This window comes from Macrotis lagotis, chromosome 3, assembly GCF_037893015.1.
Source record: "Macrotis lagotis isolate mMagLag1 chromosome 3, bilby.v1.9.chrom.fasta, whole genome shotgun sequence".
NCBI lineage: Eukaryota > Metazoa > Chordata > Mammalia > Peramelemorphia > Peramelidae > Macrotis > Macrotis lagotis.
Genome location: NC_133660.1, coordinates 38,794,213 through 38,814,692, shown reverse-complemented (window position 1 = coordinate 38,814,692; position 20,480 = coordinate 38,794,213). Strand labels below are relative to the sequence as shown.

General features: G+C 40.4%; 1 protein-coding gene across 1 annotated transcript in view; it reads left to right on the top strand.

Annotated features, from left to right (window-relative positions):
• The first annotated feature begins 231 nt into the window (after positions 1-231).
• RASGEF1B (RasGEF domain family member 1B) overlaps positions 232-20,480 on the top strand; it is a 41,164-nt gene continuing 20,915 nt past the window's right edge. Inside the window, exons 1-3 of the mRNA XM_074228539.1 lie at positions 232-337; positions 16,557-16,739; positions 19,650-19,772. Coding sequence (XP_074084640.1) covers positions 16,563-16,739; positions 19,650-19,772 — 300 coding nt within the window. The 5' untranslated portion in view covers positions 232-337; positions 16,557-16,562. The remainder of the gene's footprint in view (positions 338-16,556; positions 16,740-19,649; positions 19,773-20,480) is intronic.

The following is a 20,480-nucleotide window of genomic DNA, read 5'->3' as shown; positions in this document are numbered from 1 at the left end:
CGGGAGCCGGCCGGGGAGAGAGCCCGGGAGCCGGCCGGGGAGAGAGCCGGGGAGCCAGCCCGGGAGCCGGCCGGGGAGCCCGCCAGGGAGCGCGCCGGGGAGCCAGCCCGGGAGCCGGCCGGGGAGAGAGCCGGGGAGCCGGCCGGGGAGAGAGCCGGGGAGCCAGCCCGGGAGCCGGCCGGGGAGAGAGCCCGGGAGCCGGCCGGGGAGCCCGCCAGGGAGCGCGCCGGGGAGCCAGCCCGGGAGCCGGCCGGGGAGAGAGCCCGGGAGCCGGCCGGGGAGCCCGCCAGGGAGCGCGCCGGGGAGCCGGGAGGCCGCGGCTCAGCCGCCCGACAAGGTGGGTTCTCCTCCGTCCGCCCGACAGCTCCCGCTCTGAAGCAGCCGCCGGGACTGGCCCTCCCTTGGGGAGACTCTCCCCTTCGGGGCTCCGAGACATCTGCCCTGGGCGGGGGGGGTGTTGGAGCTCTCCCCCCATCTCCTGGGTGAGGGTTCGTCTGGGGGCAGCCTCTGGGGGAGCCCAGAGCCATTCCCAGCAGGGTGGGGAGCGCGGGGGAGCCGAGTTAATCCCCAAGGGCTAACTACTTATTTGGGCGATTGGGGGGTTCGGGGGAGGGGCGCCCAGAGCTCCTTTCTCACCGCGGAGGCGGCCTGCGCCCCCATACGGACGGCTCTCATCAGGCTTCACCCGAGGAGCGCCTCGGAGACCAGCGGCTCTCCCCCCTCCCCGGCGCCCCCATCCTCTCCCACTACCCCCTTTTCCTCCCACGCACAACCCCACACACAGACGCAACTACACACACACACACACACACACACACACACACACACCCCTATACACAGACAACTACACACATGAGCACACAATCACGCACACAGACAAACTCACAAACATACACACAACCCGCCGGAAACTATACCCAAATCCAGCTACGCATACAGACCCCTACACAGAGACAACTCCCCACTCCCCACAAACACACACACACACACACACACACACACACACACACACAAACACCCAGACAAGCTCATACACAACCACATGCAATTACAGCGTCTTGTGCCCTCCACACGGAGGGATCTCACCAGGCTTGACCCGGAGAGGACCTCGGAGACTAGCTGGTCTCCCCCACCTCCCCAGCGCCCCCATCCTTTCCCACATACAAACACTCAAATAACCCTACAATTGCATGCACAACCACACACACACACACACACACACACACACACACACACACACACACACACCACATTTTAAGTTTAAGCAAGCCCAGGTAGTAAATTTCAGATCCAGGTGATCCAGACAGTAAACATCCAAGGTGGATTTGGAAGCCAGGACATTCCTTTTTAACCCCCAGAGGTAGCCAGCTCTCTTGCCTCCCTGCCACACCAGCTCTGGTGGGGCTTAAGTGTGCAAACAATGTCAACAATGGCTGGTGCCAGAGGTGGACGGTTTTCCATCCATCTTGAAGAAGACCTTGAAAAGAGACTCTCCTTGATATCACTGAGAAATCCTGGCGACCTCACCCTCCCAACTTCCTTTTTTTCCATGTAAATGGTCATTTGGGGTCTTTTTCCATCTTTCTCTCTCTTTTGTCTAACCTTAATGACTGGTGCCAGGCAGAGGGATGGAAACCTGGAGAGTCCTTTGAACCTCTAAGATCTAAACTAAGTGAGTTTAGGAGAACTGCAACTTGGCCCTTCTTAGGAAAGAAGTGATTTCAACTGGATGATCTTAAGGGTGGGAAGCAGGTCCAGAGAAACAGAGGCAGAGGCCAGAGAGCTGAATCATACCCTTAGATGAGCATGTCTCCATCTCTGTGGATTCCACTGGCACCTGCACAAAACCAGATGTCCACGTGGACTTACTACGTATGTGCTCTGTATTTTTGTTCTAGTTTCCAAGGAGCTTATCTACAGTGTGTGTGTACATAGAGATTTAACTGGATGGAGTGTAAGGGGTGTGTGTGTGTGTGTGCGTGTGTGTGTGTGTGTGTGTGTGTGTGTGTGTGTGTGTGAGAGAGAGAGAGAGAGAGAGAGAGAGAGAGAGAGCTGGGTGGCTAAAAGGAAAATGGGGGGGGGGAGGTTGCTATGGTATTCACCTTTGGATGGCGTTATGTGGAGTCAGATACATTTTCAGCAATTTTCCTACCTCCACAAAAATAGTGCTTGGAGGGAAGCATGTGATGATCACACTATTTCAGAAGCTAGGGGAAGTTGAACTGTGATTCTATTTGCATGCAGAGAAAAACAGGAAATATTCTCAATTGACATAAATAAAAATATTGGAGAGAATGATTGTCATAATTTGGAAGGAAAATGACAAGTAAAAATGTGATTTACAAGTTCATGGAATTATGGAATTGGAAGGCAGCCCAAAGGGCCCTAGGCCAATACACCATCCTGTATACAAATTCCCTGGACAACTTCAACCAGCCAGAGACTGGGCTCTAAGTCTCTGAACCTCAACCTTGGATACAATTCTATTCATTACTGGAAGGTTCTATTTCAAATTACTTGAACAATGAACTTGAGCTTCAGAAGCACTTGCTACAACAATTTATATCATAAAATGAAAAAATTTGGATCTGGCAGATTTTAACACTTATGGGGACATGGGGGGGGGCAGTGAAAAGGGACAAAGCAAGTTTGTGTTCCAAGGTTGGGACCTGCTTCCTGGTTTAGCTTTATTTCTCACTTTATTTTTACCAACTGCTGGTTGCAGTCCCAGAGAAGATTTTTTTTATTGAGTTAAGCAAATGTTTCTGTGCATGCTCTTATAACCTTTACTTTAGGTTATAAAGTAAAGATCAGGAAAAGTGATCATCAATCAAGATGCATCTTTCCCCTTTTACTCTTATTTCCCTTGGATTTGGTGACATTTCTGGTTGGTAAATTTTGAAGCTTCTTTGGATTTCTGTTAAGTCAGGACTAATAGTATTAACTTCTTAGCATTTACCTTCTGTCACATTTTTTCTCTATGTCCTTTCCTCTTTTAACTGCTCATCCCATTAGAATGTCAGAGTACACATATTCCCATCATGACCATAAGACTCATTTGTTAAGTTTCATTGGAGTGACAGATAATTTGTGTAACTTGGAAGGACACAAAGACACCAGATCCTTTCCAAGAGTCTGTGCTGCTTGGGACAATAAGCAAAATAGAATGGTATGACCAAAAAAAAGGGAGAAAAAAATATTAACTTTAAAATACAAAATATTCATAACTGACAAACAGAAAAATAATACAGGGTGTATGCTTTTCATTCCAGTGAGGCGGATGTTAGGTAGGATAGAGGGGAAGGAAAAAAGGAAAGATAAGGTTTCTTACAGAAAATGGAAAAGGAAGGTGCTGTTGGAAGTGGATTTCATAGTCATTGAATCTTGCTTATAAGAGCTTTTTGGAAGTAAAAAAGGAATTAATAATAACTCAACTTTAGTCTAGGATTTTACATTTTACAAAGCAATATCCACACAATAACACTTTGAGGAGGACACTAAAGCTCTAGGGAGACTATGTGGGATGTGTAGGATCAGAAAGCTTCTAAGTGACCCATCAGAAAGCTCCTAAGTGGCCCAGCTGCTAAGTGTCAGAGTGACTTTCTGGCCCAAGTCTGATTCCAAATCCAGTACTCTTCCCATTGAAGAGTGAAAGTCTGAGTGGTATGGGAGGCCCCTAGTTGGAAGGCTTTAAGGGAGAGGGGGTGAGCCTGTAACTTGATCCAGAGAGCGATGAATGGGAAGTCATGATAGAAGAGTTGATTGGTTGGTTGGCTTTTAATGGGGTCTTGGGTTAAATGAGTCCTGTCTTTTTAAGTTGTGTTTACATCCATGACCTTTCATATAATTAATGGTGGAATCCAAGAGTCTTCTCTTTCCTTCTACAGGCCCCTCAACATTTAAGAAATTAACAATCTGCTAAGTTTTGATGTTTTCAAAATGATAGATAAAATAATGATGATGATGATAGGAATGAGAGAGAGACAGAGACAGAGAGACAGAGAGTTGACTGAGAGTATCAGGTCACTTGACTTTAGGACCTGGTCAATCAAACAAGCTATCCAGAAACATTTGTCACACTTTATTTGTGTGAGTAAACAACTGAAAATCAACAACAAATTGTGTGATTTGGGGCAAATCACTTAACTTCTTTTTTAACTCCTCTTGTAAAATAAGAGGTCTTGGACTAGATTAGACAGACCCTTTGGGCTTTGGGAGATTATGATCCATTTTCCTTGGTGCCAACCCATACACTTAGAGGAGTATGAGGTAGGCACCAGAGTGGGAGGGCATAAGAAACCCTGATTTGTTCTGGGTAAGGGAGAGAAGGCCACAAGAACCTTGTAGTTGAGGCAGCCCTGGAGTCAGGAGGACCTGAGTTCAGTCTTGGGTCCTTAAGATATTTAATACTTACTTAGCTGTGTAACCTTGGGCAAGTCACTTAATCCCATTGCCTTGCAAAAACCAAAACAAAAAGGAACCCTGTAGTTGCTTTATTTCCTTTGATTTTTAGATGAGTAGACGAGATTAAAGCAAATATGTTATTGGAATGTGAAAGTTAAATACATCGATAATATAGTAAACTTTGGAAGCTTGCCCTCTTCTCAGTTGCCTTCCCTCCTCCTGCATCCTCATTTTTCATTCTGTAGGTACATATCAAAGAATATATGAAAGGGTAGGTCTTTGGAACTTTATTTTAGTTTTTGACGTAGAAGCAGCTTTTAATTTAAGATATCCTTCAGAAGACTGACCCAAATTCTTTATTGAATGATTACCATTGTTCATTTTAAATATGAAGCACAATGTTGGTAATAACCTTTCTATATCTCCAATATTTGGCTATTATTTAACTATTTTATGTAGAGGGACTTGTTTTCAACGTTTAGATTATTTTATAATCCATCTTGGATTCAGAATTCATTTGGCAAAACATCCCTTTGCAGTGTTCTTTAGAAAAGGAAAAATGTATGGTGTTTGTAAATTTTTTGGAGTGTGTGAGAGCATAAAATTTAAGGGAGAGTAAACAGGGAAAATTAATCTTTATTCAAGAACCTTGTTTGGAGAATGCATTTTAAATAGGTCTCTCTGTGTTCTGCCACTGTAGTAAGTGTTACATAATACAGTAGAACCAGAAAATTCCACCTGCCACCAAGAGCCATTATTGAATTTTGTTTTCCTAGTTCAATGAATAGTCTTTATCAAAGGGTGTCATCACTGTTTATTTTCTTCCACATAACTATTCTGACTTGGACCTTTCACTGGCTTTGACTACTGTTGTCCCAAGAATTTGGATCATTTTTAAAAATCAGAAGATAAGTTATTCTCCTGAGAAAATGGAATATTCCACACTTAGAAAAGATGGGTATCTGGTGAGAACAAAGAGTAGTTGATTGTCCTTACCCAGGCTACTTTCCAAACAATATATCATGTGACTTAATCCTTTCAGAAATACTCCTTAAGGGCACAAAAGGCAATTTCCAGAACATTTGATAGAGATATGATTGCTTGGTTTTACTTTTCTAATCAGCATATTGCAATAGTGAAACTCAAGATGTTGAAATGATGAAGTCAAAGGATCCACCTGGTGAAGGAGCCTGGTATTGCAATGAACCTGAACTTGCCCTAGAGTTTTTAATGCTCTACTAGGGTTTCTTAGCTGAACTGAAATAGAGAATTTAAAGCTTTCCTACACAGGTATTAACAGTGGAAAGAATGGAGGCAGAGGCCTGGGTTAGAGTCTTGGTCAACAATAGATACAATGTATAGGTTGGGAAAGGCTTCATGGGTGGGGACCTATTTTTTTTTAGGTTTTTGCAAGGCAAATGGCGTTAAGTGGCTAGCCCAAGGCCACACAGCTGGGTAATTATTAAGTGTCTGAGGTCGAATTTGAATCCAGGCACTCCTGACTCCAAGGCCAATGCTTTATCCACTAAGCCACCTAGCCGCCCCAGGACCTATTTTTTTTTTTGCCAAGGTCCATTTGGTTATTTATAATGCCATTCATGAGCAATTCAAAATCCTAACCCTAAAAACTCCTAGATTGATTGAAATTTCGAGTCCTACCTGTAGTTCCCTTGACAGCGCCAGCCCAAATGATTTTGAGGACCTTCTATGGCCATTGCCACAGAAGTTCCCTCACCCTGATATAGAGCAAGGTTCTTGGACTTTTCTTTCTATTGGCAGTCTGGTGAATGAAGGGTGCATACTCTGCACAATATAATGGTTTTAAGTACATATAATAAAACACATAAGATTGCAAAGGAAAGAAATCACATTGAAATGTACTTGTAGACAGGAAGACTATGAACTCTTTGGATCACTGGGAGGTAATGTCAAGTGTAAATGATATTTTGAGATATCAGCAAAAACTGTAGTAGAAATATGAAAATATCTGTGGTTGCTATTGGTGACAAAGTCCCAGGTATTGCTAATATGATTGTGTTTTGTTATCTACATTCATCACTGGAGTCAGTTCCAAGTGTCAGCAAAAGTTTAGTAAAAATAAAGGTGTTTTGGGGTTTTTTTCTCCCCAACTAAGTTCATGGACTAGGGATCTACAAACCCTTTTCCCTGATCTAGGTGTTGGGTCTTGAAGAAAGAATGAGATTGTGAGGTGAAAAGAGGAAGGGAGAGTTCCAAGCATGGGGGAAGGCTAATGTGAGAGTAGCAAGAGGGAAGGTGAAATGTGTTTGTGCAAGACAGGTCATTTGAATTGGATTACAGAGTGTGGGAAGAGAAATAATGACCACTCAAGTCAGAAAGACTGGTTGAGGCCAGCTTGGGAAAAGTTTTAAAAGCTCAACAGGAACTTCTATTTTCCCATAGTGGAAACAGGGAACCACTGAAGTTGACTGAATAAAATTGAAGGATTTTTTCCTGGTTCAGTGGCTTAGGGATAAAAATGGCATGACCTGTTAAGATAAATCACCAAAAAAGAAATCAGACTTGCCTTAAAAACAGTAAGGTTTTTGACACCCGATGGAAACTGACAATATTCTCTGGGAATAGGGGTGAAATTTCAGAAGACCCTCATAAATTTGGGGAAGTTCCCAGAAAGTCAAGCTTAAAAATACTCATTTTATTTATGCTACCCTCATGGTACATTTCTCCCTTTGAAGAACAAGGTATCACATTTTCTTTAGTGCTTTGTGTTAAAGTGGTAAAGGGAATAGGAAAATAGCATCTTGGGGAACTGGCAAGGTACTGCCTTTAGATTATGTGAGTCACTGAGTATAGTGTGTTGGAAAGAACACTGGAGCTGGCTCCATGCTGGCTCGACCCCTACCACCTGCTTGACCTCAAGAAACTTGCTTTTTTTACCCCTTAGTTTCTATTTCCTCCTGTTAAATTAGGATTTTCAACTCCACCAATAATGTTCCTTCTCCTACTAAATCCTGTCTATTAAAGGGAAATTGGACTTTCACCTTTATTTTCCCCCTGATGAAAATGTATAAACATTTAATAAGGAAATGTTTTATAAATCCCTAATTAGGGATAGGGGCAGCTAGATGGTACAGTGGATAGCACCAGCCCTGGAGTCAGGAGGACCTGAGTTCAAATCCAGCCTCAGACAATAATTACCTAGCTGTGTGACCTTGGGCAAATCACTTAACCCTGACTGCCTTGAATCCAGGGCCATCTCCAGTCATCCTGATTCATATCTGGCCATTGGACCTGAATGGCTTTGGAGGAGCAAGTGAGGCAGCTGACTTAGCACAGCTCCCCCTCACTCAGATCCAATTCACTTGCTTGTCATGCTATCACATCCCTGATGTCATGGTCTTTGAGAATGAAGGACAAACATCAATTAGGGATAAAGATGCATAGAGGTCAAAAGGGAGGACAACTGCAAAGAAAATCACCCCACAAAATTGTTCTGACACTTTAGCAGGAATGTGATCTCAGTGACAAATCAGCAAGCATTTATTAAGTGCCTGTGCTGTCCTGAGCAATTAATATACTCAAAAAAGGGGGGGGGGGAAGGCTGCCATAGCTCCAAGGAACTCACAGAATAATGGGGGAAGCAACATGCAAACAACTGTATAGAAACAAGATAACATACAGGATAATTGGGGATCATCTGGAAAGGAAAAGCACTAAGATTAGGCACTGGGAAAAGTTTCTTGTAAAGTGTATTGTCCTATCCTTCCCCTCCTATCCATCTGGCACCGTCTGTCCATGATGCCCAAGAAGACTGACTTTGAATCTCTTGGCATCATGGCAGAGGGTTATTCACTGGTTCTCCCTAACTCCTTCCACATGACCAGCACACTTCTTTCTGATAATACATCTCTCTGACCTCCTTTAAGCTAATTCTGTTCAAAATATTACAGACTTCTCACGCACCTCTCCAATGCCTTTGGTCAACCATCAACCCAAGATCAATGTCTGGGAAAAAACCCAAATAGGTCTCCTGCTATAAAAATAAAAGCTCTCTTTATTACTCTTTCCTAAGCCAGATGCCCCTAGGGTCAGAGTCCTTTTGGAATCTAGCCAGGTATTTAGAAGCTAGTAATTCCAGGATTGTGGGTCAAAAACAAATATGCTTTCAAAGTTCAGTCATGATACTGGAACTTGTTTATTGTCCATCTCTTTCACCATTGTGTTTGCTCTAAAAGTCTTCCGCAAGCTCTCCCGTCTCTTCACTTTTTCCTCCCTGCCCCCCTGTATTTAGAAGTCACTATGTGGGGTAGGGAGTGCCAGTCTTGGCCAGGAACATCTAACTTTCTCCAATGATCCCTCTCAATCTCAGTTCTGTCTTCTATCCAGTAGAAATAATAGATAACATTTAGCTTATAGGCTTGTGAGAGTCAAGGGAGATCGAAAGTATCTAAAGTTTTTTTAATAAATCTTAAAGTGCTACTAGTTATTCATATTATTCATTGGAAACAACCTCCTTTTTTACTGAGAAGATTTCATATGAAAAAAGCTTCTTCTCCAGACTTCTCTTGACATCACCTATTCTCCTTCCTTTGTTTTAGGAAAAGCAGTATGCCTGCTCTTGGCTAATCTCCTTCTGCAGGGGTTTTCAATCCTTTGCTGTTTTTCTAGGACCTCCAACCGGTAGTTTCATGACCCTCTTCTCATTCTGGAATCTTTCATCTGGCCCTTCTGATCTACCTATTTTTTTCAAGTATCCAATGCTTTTTAAAAAATTAAATAAAAGCTTTCCTTGACCCATCAGCTTTCCTTATCTACTGCGCCTTTTCTCTCCCCTCTCCCTCATGGCCATGATTCTTGAGAAAGTTGTTTGTACTTGCTGCCTCAGTTTCCTCACTGGTGACCTTTGAATGGGGGAAAAACATCTACTTATAAAGCACATACTGAGCATCAGGTATTAACTTCCTCCCAAGAAAACAGAGCTGAAAATATAACACCAAGTATAGATGGATATCTCCTTGAAATCAAGATTTCCTCCTTAGGAGTTGGGAGGAATGGTGATCTACTCTGCTCTGAAACCTAGCTGTCCTAATCGGTGGGTGATGTACAACAAACTAAGCTATGACCAGATCCTGCCTCACATCCAACCCAAACTAGGTTTCATACCATTTATCCTAGCCATCCTATTTCCTACTCTGTTACCTCGGGGAAATGTTAGTATTTGGTCCTTAGTAGATTTTTATAAATCTTTTTTCCCCTTCCATTCATGCTTTCTCAAAGGTCACCAGTGACCTATTCATCACATTCAACATCTTTTTCAGACCTCATTTTTCTTGGCCCACAGAGTCCCAGAGTTGAAAAGGACCTCATGTCCAGAAAAGGAAGATGACCACTGGCCATCGATTCCAAATGGTCTCTTTTGATGAGAACTCAGTTTCTCACTGTGAATTTGACATTCTTCTGCATTCTTGGGAGAAAGGGATCAAAGGGAAAGAAGCATTCAATTTTTACTTAGTCAGCAGGAATACTCTTGATATCTTCAGTGTTTTATCCCCTACAGAATTTAACACTATTAACTACCTCTTTCTTTTCTGTATTCTCTCTTTCCTTAATTTTGGAGATATATTCCTTCTCCTGGGTTTTTTAACTTCTGCATGGGCCTTCTTTCTCTTCCCCCAACCCACTGACTCCTTCTTGATCCCTTAAAGTGGGTATCCCCCAAAATGCTTGAGATGGCTCCCTTTTGCTCTAAACTTAGTCTCTTTATAATTTGATTTACTCCTATAAGATTACCTGATCCTTCTGTGCAGTTCCCAAATCTCTGTACTTAACCTTGACCTCATAGGGTTGCAGACTTGCATCTCCAAATGCCAAAAAGATGTAGCAGAATTACCAACCAGTTAGACAATAAGATCTTTATGTAAAAAAGTTATCTTGATAATACTAAAATATTTTGGTTAAAGACTCTTTTTAAAAGGTAGGAATTAAGGACCCAAAACTCTTTCAATTGAAGACTTTGAGACTTATTAGGTAAATAAACTTGAAAAGGGAAAGAATGGGTCCGATTAGAAAATTGTGGCAGTATTATAGTCAAGGGATTTATGGTTATGAGGTATACTGCTATGAGGTAGATGGTGTAAGTATCTTCATTTTATAGATGAGGAAATTCATATTGGGCATGGTCCAGTGATTTGTCCATGTTCATTCCTATTGGAAAAGGCAGGTAGGTGACTCAGTCGATAGAAGGTTGGAATCAAGTTCAAATCCAGCCTCAGACACAAGATGTATGACCACAGGCAAGTCACTTAATCATTTCTGCCTCAGTTTCCTCATCTATAAATGAGTTAGAAAAGAAAATGGCAAATCACTCCAGTATCTTGGTCAAGAAAATCCCAAATGGAGTCATAAGAATTGGACCAGAAAGACTCAACAGCAACAAAAATACAGGTATTTGAACTTCAGTCTTCTGATTCCAGATCCCACAGATCTAGCTGCCAACCCATCCTAGGAAAGCAATCTCATCAGAATAAATGCTCTTCCACATTTCTTACTTTAAGAAAGTAGGGACAGGATATTAAGAGATCCTTTGAATCAGCCCCAGTGTCTCTGTTTTCCTCATTCTCTTTTGCAATTTGAATGTCACCTGAAACCCCCTCCTTTTCTTTCTCCAAGCACCTGCTTGACCATAAATAACATCTTCGCCAGTAGTTTAGAAGAAGGCTGCTTTTCATCTGGTTCTCCACTTGTCTGAAGCTATTAGGCATGCCTTTCACATCAATCTGTCCTTTGAACCACAAAATGTTTGCTGCCATCACTGCTGAGGCAATCAAGCTGAACCTAGCAAAATAGGGTCCGGGAAGGTCACGATCTATTATCTCTGGATTAGTTGCCCTCCTGAGATATTGTATCTGCCGAGGCAAGGAATTCTCCACTAAGTTTTCCACATTGCTAATAAGAAGGAACTTTGTTTTTCATTTTCAATAGGAGAGATTATAGAAAGACCAGACCTTGTAATAAAAATATTGAAACTAAAAGAACCAGGCATGTTAAATGATGCAAAAAACAAATAAAGGGAAAAAACCTTATAATTTTACTTTGTAATAAATATCTTCATCCTTCGGTCTCTATTTTCTTTGCTTTGTGGATTTAAAAAAATGTAACAATTGACACAGCTCGGCCCTTGGGTATTCTTTCATTCCAGTCCTTCTATTGGTAGCCTTTCTGGTGCCATAGACCCCTTTGGCAGGCTGGTGTAAGTCTGTGTCCCCCTTCTCAGAATGATGTTTTTGAATATATTTAAAATTCATAGAATGCAGAAGGAAATCGGTTATCCTGAGATAAATATATAATTTCCCTCACTCTCCAGGTTGTGGCCCCCTCTGAAATCTCATCCACCTTTCCCAGATAGAGAACTTTTTATCTGTCATCTTGTTCTGAGTATACCCTGTTGGATCTTTGATAACCTCCTCTGTTTCAAAGTGCTATTTTAAATAATATTAGCTTTTTTAAAAAAATGATTAGATTTGCTTCCATTTAACACAAATAGATGGATAAGTTTTACTACCTTTGTCTAAAAGACAATCAATTCACTGTTAACCCAAACCTTTCAACCTGAAGACCTTCCTGTCTCATAGTTGGATAGGGATATGTCTTGGCAGCATGGAATTTAGTGGATTTAGTAACATTTCCTTTATTAACAACCTACCTTACAAATGCCCTGGAAATGTGAACAGCCAGTATTCAGTTCTACTGGTGTTCTACCTCCTGCCAAAGCTCCAGAAAACAAGTATTCTCTTAGCCCTTGGGTGTGTTCTTTTTCTGTTGGGTTGGATTGTCTTTGAACTTGGGGTGTGGGGAAGGGGGGGGGGAGGTGGGAAAAAATGTTTCTCTGTTTCTTTTCACTCTGCCCCTAATGAAGATAAAATTATATCCAGGCTTTAATAGCTTAAAACTTCACATTAACTCTGGGGACATCTGTATTATTAACATTAAAGTTTGATTAAATTGCATCTTATATAGGGTTTTGTGAACTAGTGAAGTTCAAAACTATAGTACAAATGGGCTCTGGATTAAGTTGTTTACAAATTTTTGGAACACAATCCATTTGTTTGTATGTCACTCGGGGACTAAATGTACAAGAACTAGCCTCTAGGGTAATCACATTGGAAGGAAACTGAATGAAAGATGATCTTTTGATATTTTTACAGTACAAATTCTCACTTTTTCTGGGGAAGTAGATTAAGTGTTGAACAATTGTGAAAATGAGTATTTAACCAGATACTTTGGTCCTCTCATTGAGACCACAAGCTCTTCACCTGGGATCCTACTGAGGTTCTACCTCCTGCCAAAGTCCCAGAAAACAAGTGTCCTCTTAGCCCTTGGATTTATTCTTTTTCTATTTGGTGTGGATTGTCTTTGAACTTGGGGTGTGGGGAAGAGGGGGAGGTAGGAAAACATGTTTCTCTGTTTCTTTTCACTCTGCCCCTATGAAGACAAAACTATATCCCGGTTTTAATAGCTTAATACTTCATATCAACTTCTGGAGATTCATGAATGGATTTCAGAAAAAAATCTGTGAACTTGAACATTTAATATGTTGAAAACTGCATTTAAATATAATTGTTTCCTTTATAATTCTAATACAGTGTTTTGTTTTGTTTAAAAGCATTATTCTAAGGACTTCTTAGGCTTCATCAGACTGAAAAAGGTGTCCATGACCCCCCAAAAACATAGGGATCCCTGATTTCATCTGAGAAGTTAGATTTTTACTGTAAGGGGAAAAGAATCAAATAAATGTTTACCTGAATGGATTTTGCCAAATTTAGGAATAGAAATAGCAAACTTAGAAATGGATTAGGGATAGAACGCAATAGGAGTTGAAAAGTTAAAAATAGAGGCTAAAGAATTTTGAAGGATGAAGATGAGAACACGCAAGTTACAAATTATGAAAAAAAGGAATCTTAGGCCATCGGGTTACTTAACAATCTTGTTACCCTAGACATATTCTGAAGACTAGAGAAAATAAGCATTATTAAGGATATATCTGTGCTGACACTTTGAGAGTTCTAATTGCCAGTCCTCATTTAAATCCAATTCACTTGCATGTCATGGCATTACATCCCTCTATAATTGCAAAAGAACTGAAAGCAACCTAAGTGTCCCTCAACAGAAGAATTATGAAATAAAATAATCTGTGACACATTAATAGGATGGAATAGTATAATGCAGTTGAGGCCAACAATCATACTTGAAAGACCTTGATGGAAAGAAGCAGGACTAGAAATGGCAAACACAGTAAATACTCCCAGAAGGAGCTCATCCATAACAGAAGGGGGCTAGTGTGGTAGAGGGATATTTCAGGGAAGAAGGCAGCTGAGTCATGATGGTGAAGCCCATGATGGCCTTAGAGGTCTTCATAGGCCAACTTAGCACTTTGTGAATGGGTAAGACCAGAGACCACTGAGATCCAGTCAATTCTGTGATTCTCCTCCATAGACAGCTGATTATTAATAGCATTTAAGGCTTACATCTGATGTCAAATATAGAAAAAAGGAGATTCTACCAGGAAATCTGTTGGGAAGAAACCAAGATCTCTTGTCACTTTGCTAAATCTTCTGGCTATCCCTTCCTATGCAGAAAAAAAAAAAAAGCCAATTATCTAGGCCATTGAGTTTCCCAGGATAAGGGCAGTATTTCTTTCAAAATACCCTGGAGAGAGAACAGAAAGGTCCTCAAGATTTGATCTCTGGCTTCAGCACATAAAGTTATTATTCTTAAATTGTATTCTATAGCTAGTATGCTTTCTTTCTCATCTGTGCTTCTTAGAATCTGTACTTTCCTTCAAAGATCAGAGCAAATACCTCTTTGTACAATCAGATCTCTCCTGATTCACCCCAGCCCCCCAACTTCTATCATTTCCACTGAAATTATCATATATATATAGATATATAGATATATAGATATATAGATATAATAGCCAAAATTAACAAATAGCATTTGATAATAATATGTGACCACATATCATTAACATTCATATAATATTACATATTTTATTATAATACATGTCCTTATATTGTTATAAATGATATACAACCATATCATAATATTTCATGTTATATGACATATCATTACATAATATTATAATTTAATTAGATATCATAATGCCATCTTCTTTAATACCCTCTGTTTGAGTGCATGTGTGTGTTTGTGTGTGTACATGTTGTCTCCTCCAATAGAAGTTAAAGACTGGGACTGTATCCTTTTTGTCTGTGATCTTTGGACATAATAAATGCTTTTGCATTGATTAATCTGAACTGGGTTTCCTTGAAGACACAGAATATGCCAAAATATTCGATCCCTCCATCACTGGCAAAAACTAAATATCAGTCACCCTCATATATACCCTTGGTAATTTGAATAGAACAAACAGAGAATTCTTGTGTTTGACCACATATTCTATTCAGAATGAAGTTATTTAGGTGGGCAATAGTGGAGACTACACATAATCCATTTAAGTGAGGACAGCAGACCCACTAACCACACCCCTCCAAAGGAACTGAGGGTAGATTTCAGAGAGTCTATGAACTTGATTTGGGAAACAATTACATCTTTATTTTCACTTACCTTGGATGTCCTTTGTCATCCTCTGTGGTTTATTTTATACATTTAAAAACATTATTTTGATAAGGGCTCCATAGACCTCACCACAGTGCCAAAGGGGGGCCCATGACCCACAAAAAGGTTAAGACCCTTTGGTCTAAGGGCAGCATTTGTGTGCTTTGAACTCCTTGTCATTTCAAATCCTTCAGCTGTTAGAATCAACCCCAGCTGTCCCAACAATGGTGACCCTAGCCATGCCCCCACCATGTGGGGGGATTCTCAACGAAGGCCTGCCTCAGTCAGTAGCTGATCAACTCCTACTGACTTCCTCCCCAGCCCTGGATAGTGGATCATCAGGAAAGACAAAGAGCTTCATTTTGGGTCTCTCTCTGCTTTTGCTTTATTTTTGTGAAAGAATAAAATTCAGGGACCAATCCTAATGGACATTTTCATCTGCTGCTTTGGTCTGGCGGCACGTGGTCTCCTCATTCTGTACTCTTTACCACCCTCAGCCCTCATTTTCTTCTCTGTAGGGATTCAAACTCAGCTTGAACAGATGCAAGGAATGAATTTTCAGACAAAGTCTCCTGACTTTTTGCCATTTTGATGCAAATATATTTTGGCATCTTGATAGGAAGCCTTATACAGGTTGTATTATCCCTGGCACACACACACACACAATCATACACCCCCCCCACCTCTGCTCCCCTCCCCACTCAAGCCTGGCTCTGCTCTGGAGGGCAGCTTCCCGGCATTGTTTGCCTTCTCCATGGCCTGGTCTTGTGCAGCTTTGAATGTCTCCATTGTCCAGACCTGCTGCCAGGAGCAGGCGGTCTGGGCTCTCTTTGGGCAGGCTTTCTGTCCCAGGAATCTAACTAATAACTTAATAGCCCTAATTCACCCCATGCTCCCTCTGAAAAGTGCTTTGTGAGTGGGCCGGCTCACAGATGGAGAGAAGCTACTTATCTCAGAGATGTCACATTTACTTCTTGTTCCAAAAATAAGATGCCTTCATAGGCCGGTGTTGCCTGAGGACTGGGGCTTTACAGAGAGTTTCTTCCCAATAGGATTTGACACAAAGGAGGGGAAACTCAGCAGCATCTGGTCTTCCAAAGAAGACCAAAAAGCATTCAATCTTTTTGCTACTAGACATGGAGCATCTGCCCCACTGCAGGCATGGACAAATTAATTTTCTCAACTTAGTCTTTTATTTCTTTTAAGCCAACTAATTTGCCCAAGCAAATAGAATCAGTTTAATTGATTTTTTTTTAGAATTGAACTTCACGGCTGGGAATAAACATTTAAATTGGCATTTGTTCCATTGGGTTAGATAAACATTTTCTTGTATTTGATTTAGTGAGCTTAAGTTACCAAGAACATTTATGTGTGGGTTTGTTTGTTTGTTTGTTTTAATAAACTAGAGAAAAATCTGTTTCCTTCCTGATCCCTTATTAAACTTAAGTTCTGGAAAAGTGTTCTCCCTTCCTCCTGTTGTTCAGGCTGTACACAGGGTTGTTTTCTTTTTATTTGCACATCACTGATGGTTGTCTTCCTCCCTTCTCTCTGTTTGCCCTCAGGAAAACATGCCTCAGACACCTCCCTTTGCAGTGATGTTTGACAGCAATGGATATAACCGGCCCCTCTATCAGACCAAAGAGGATAACAGTGAAGGATTGTATTACCATGACAACAACTTGCTATCAGGATCCCTGGAAGCCCTCATCCAACACCTAGTACCTAGTATAGACTACTATCCTGATGTAAGTATCAGAAGGCCCCTTCCTCTTCCTCTCCTTCTAGCCCTCCCCCAGAGATGGGGCTGTGGAAAAATGCACAGATATCATGGAACTCGCATCTCTGTAACTGAGAATAATGCCAATGGAGGACCCACATTCACTCCTGACAATCTAATTCAATACCTTGAGGTTAGACTGAGTGGTCATATATGTATTTGACCTAATTTTTAAAAAGCTGTATTATTTCATTTTTTAAATTATTCATTATTCAAAATATTCTTTTTTTGACACTCCCATCTTCTACCACAAGAAAGGAACCATTGACTCACAAAAGTATAATACAGCAAAATATATTTTCCCCCCAGGATCATGTCTAAAAATGCAGTCTTATTCTGCATATTAATGCCATCATCTCACTGTTATGAGGTGGACAGTGTTTTTTATCAGTCCTCTGGAATCATGGCTCATCATCTAGTTGATCAGTGTTCTTAAGTTGTTCAAGATGGCTGATTTTTATGATGTTATTATTATAATATAAAGGGTTCTACTTTTGCTCATTTCATCCTGTATCAGTTCATCTAAGTCTTTTCATGTCACTTTGAAGCTGTCTTTTTCCTCATTATTTTCAGGACAATAGAATTTCCCCAGACATCCAAGTTGATTAGGTTGCTAAATTAAAGCTTATAAAAAGACCCCTAGTTCTGTGATAAAACAAATGAAGGTTCTTCCTGACTCATATGGTTGGTCCTTGTACATTCTTTATCATGGGATTTTTGAGGACTAGGTCTGTGATGCTGTCTTAGGGAACTTCTGCGAAGAAGGCCCTATCCATGGACAAAGCACATTAGAGAACTGCCCAGGACACTGACTGTCAATATGTGTTAGAGATGATTGGGATTTGAATCCAATTCTTCCTAATTCCAAGTTTGTCTACTGTACACTCACTGATTCTCTGTAGCAGGGGAGGGAAACCTATGGGTCTTCGGACCATATTAGTTTGGTATTGCTAAGACAACCACAGGTGGGACTCCAAATTCAATAAATCTAGAAGCCTTTAGGGGTGAATTAATTGAATGTTTGACCAAATATAGCCCACAAATGATGTTAAAAATATCCAAATGACCCTTGGTTGAAAAAAAGGTTCTCCACCCCTATTCTATAGCAGTATATCCCTTAAATCCCTAATTCTCATTTCTGTTCAGTTAAGTCCTAGCATTAGAGCATTTATGTATAGAATGTAATAGCTGTGTTTATGCCTGGAAGTAGAATGGGCTAGGTGAAAAGATGGCTGCTTTTAGCATTTACAAGGCTCAGGGTGAAGATCTACCTCATTAGAGGTTGTATGGCTATTTGGCCATCTACCAGCTTTTTCTGTTGTCCCTCACATTTTTTTTGAATTATCCTTAGAACTGGAATGACATGCTGAGAAACTCTTCATGTCTTGTGTGGGAGGGTATTTTTGGCAAGGAGAGGTAGGGCTGTGAAGTCTTCATAACAAACACCCACCCACCCCAACTGGACATCTTGGTCATTTTCAATGCTTTTTAAAAATGGGATAATCCCTAACAAAGGATTCAGTGAAAAGAATAGTCTTCTTTTTGCTATAATGCCTATTACTATTCTCTGCATGTATAGGCTTTCTTATAAGAATTTTCAGAAATAATATCACATGGTTACTTATAATCAAAAGGAAGAGGGTTTTTTGTCTAATTCCTTAATTGTTTATGAACTGCTTGGGGAAAAAAAGAAACTCTATGGGGTTTCCTGGTCCAGAGAAATTCTGAAAGGGTTGTAACAAACAGTCCTTGCCTCATTACTAGTATCTCAGGAGTCAAGAAATTTATAGTAAAGTATATAGTGGTATATTGTACTTAATCAAGCTCACTTCTTGAGTAAGCATCACTTGAAAGACCTGCTTTGAGGGGCAGCTAGCTGGTGTAGTAGATAGAGCACCAACCCTGGAGTTCCCCAGCCTCAGATACTTAATAATAACTTGTGACCTTGGGCAAGTCACTTAACCTCATTGCCTTAAATAAATAAAATAAGAAAAAAAATAAAGATCTGTTTTTCAATGTTCTAGTCCAAACATCCTTTCCTTGTGCTACTCAGAGTCTGTGTTGTTGTTTTTCTTAAATTTATAAGGAGAAAAAAAGCTCTTAGTACATCTTGGGTTGGATTTTCCTCTGAGACTAGTTTGGGGATTTTGGGGAATGGATGAAATGTCACCTTGCCCATTTTCACCAATCTTCGAGATCAAATACAAATTAACTTTAGGAGCCAAGTTGAAACTCAACTTTCTCTTCCTTTTTGAATATGATGAGTAATCGATCATGCATTTATTAATCACCTACTGTGTGCCATACACTGGACCTACAAAGACAAAAACAAAACTGTTCTTACTCCCAAGGGCTTTACATTCTATCAAGGACAATAATCTAGAGAGAGAAAATTCAATGTTAAGCATAAACCTTAAGGTATGCTTTTGGTTTTTTTTTTTAATAAACTTATTTTTTCAACTACCTGCAAAGATAGCTTTCAACATTCATTTTTTTAAGGTTTTGAGTTCCACATTTTTTCTCCTTCCCTCTCTTCTCTCCCCCCTGCTTCTTGACAATGAGTAATCTAATATAGGTTATTCATTTATAACTATTTTAAATATATTCTATTTTAAATATATTTCCATATGAATCATGTTGTAAGATAAGAATAAGATCAAAAGGAAAAACCATGAGAGGGGAAAAAACAAAACAAAAAAATTGAAAAATTGAAAATTTTATGCTTTGGTCTGCATTCAGACTCCATAGTTCTTCTCTATACATGGATAATATTTTCTATCACCAGTCCTTTAGAATTGTCTTTGAGTTGCATATTTTGGCAAGAATGTGAACTTAGGATTTGTATTCATTTATATCTATATTTCTCTTTTATCTACAGAGGACATATATATTTACCTTTCTACTCAGTTCTCGTTTATTCATGCATCCATTTGAACTCATGGCCAAGGTTTGCCATTTGTGTACTGAGCACCAGAGATTAAGTGATCCCAACTTGGACAAGGTAAGGATGAAATCTGAAAATATTAACTCAATTTTGTTGCTATGACCTGTTGTTTTTATAACTTGGTCCCTCTGAACTTCATAGTAATAGTTCTTAAGCCAAGTGGACATAGTATAGAATCCATTAAAAGCAAATAGTGTCTCATTTGATCTCCGCAACAACCCTGGGAGGTAGGTGCTACTCCCTTTTTTAGAGAAAGAAACTGAGACCAACAAAGACTAAGTGACTTGCCCGGGGCAGACAGCTAGGAAGTGTCTGAAACTAGATTTGAACTCAGATTTTCCTGGCTCCAAATCCAGCACTATCCATTGGTCCACCCAGATTCTTCAAATTAATTAAAATAGCATTTTGTGTAATTAGCAAAGTACTTTCTTTGTAATGGCTTCATAGGTAGTGCAGAAATATTCACAGATGAGAAAACTGTCTTGCCCAGTCATACAGCTAGTAAAGGAGCAGAGCTGAAACACAACTTGGGTGCTTGGATTCCAACTCCAGTGTTTATTTTACCAAAGTGGACCTTATCATGACCCTGCATAGATCACAGAGAATGGGAATAAAGGCCATGGAAAGGAAAAACATGCTTTAGATTGTTTCTGGTATATCCTTAATGCGATTACCCATTTGACAGTGATATTGCAATGGAAACCATGGAAACATAGACTCACCCTCTAATTTTAGTTTCTCCTCACCTACATTCCAAGTCAACAG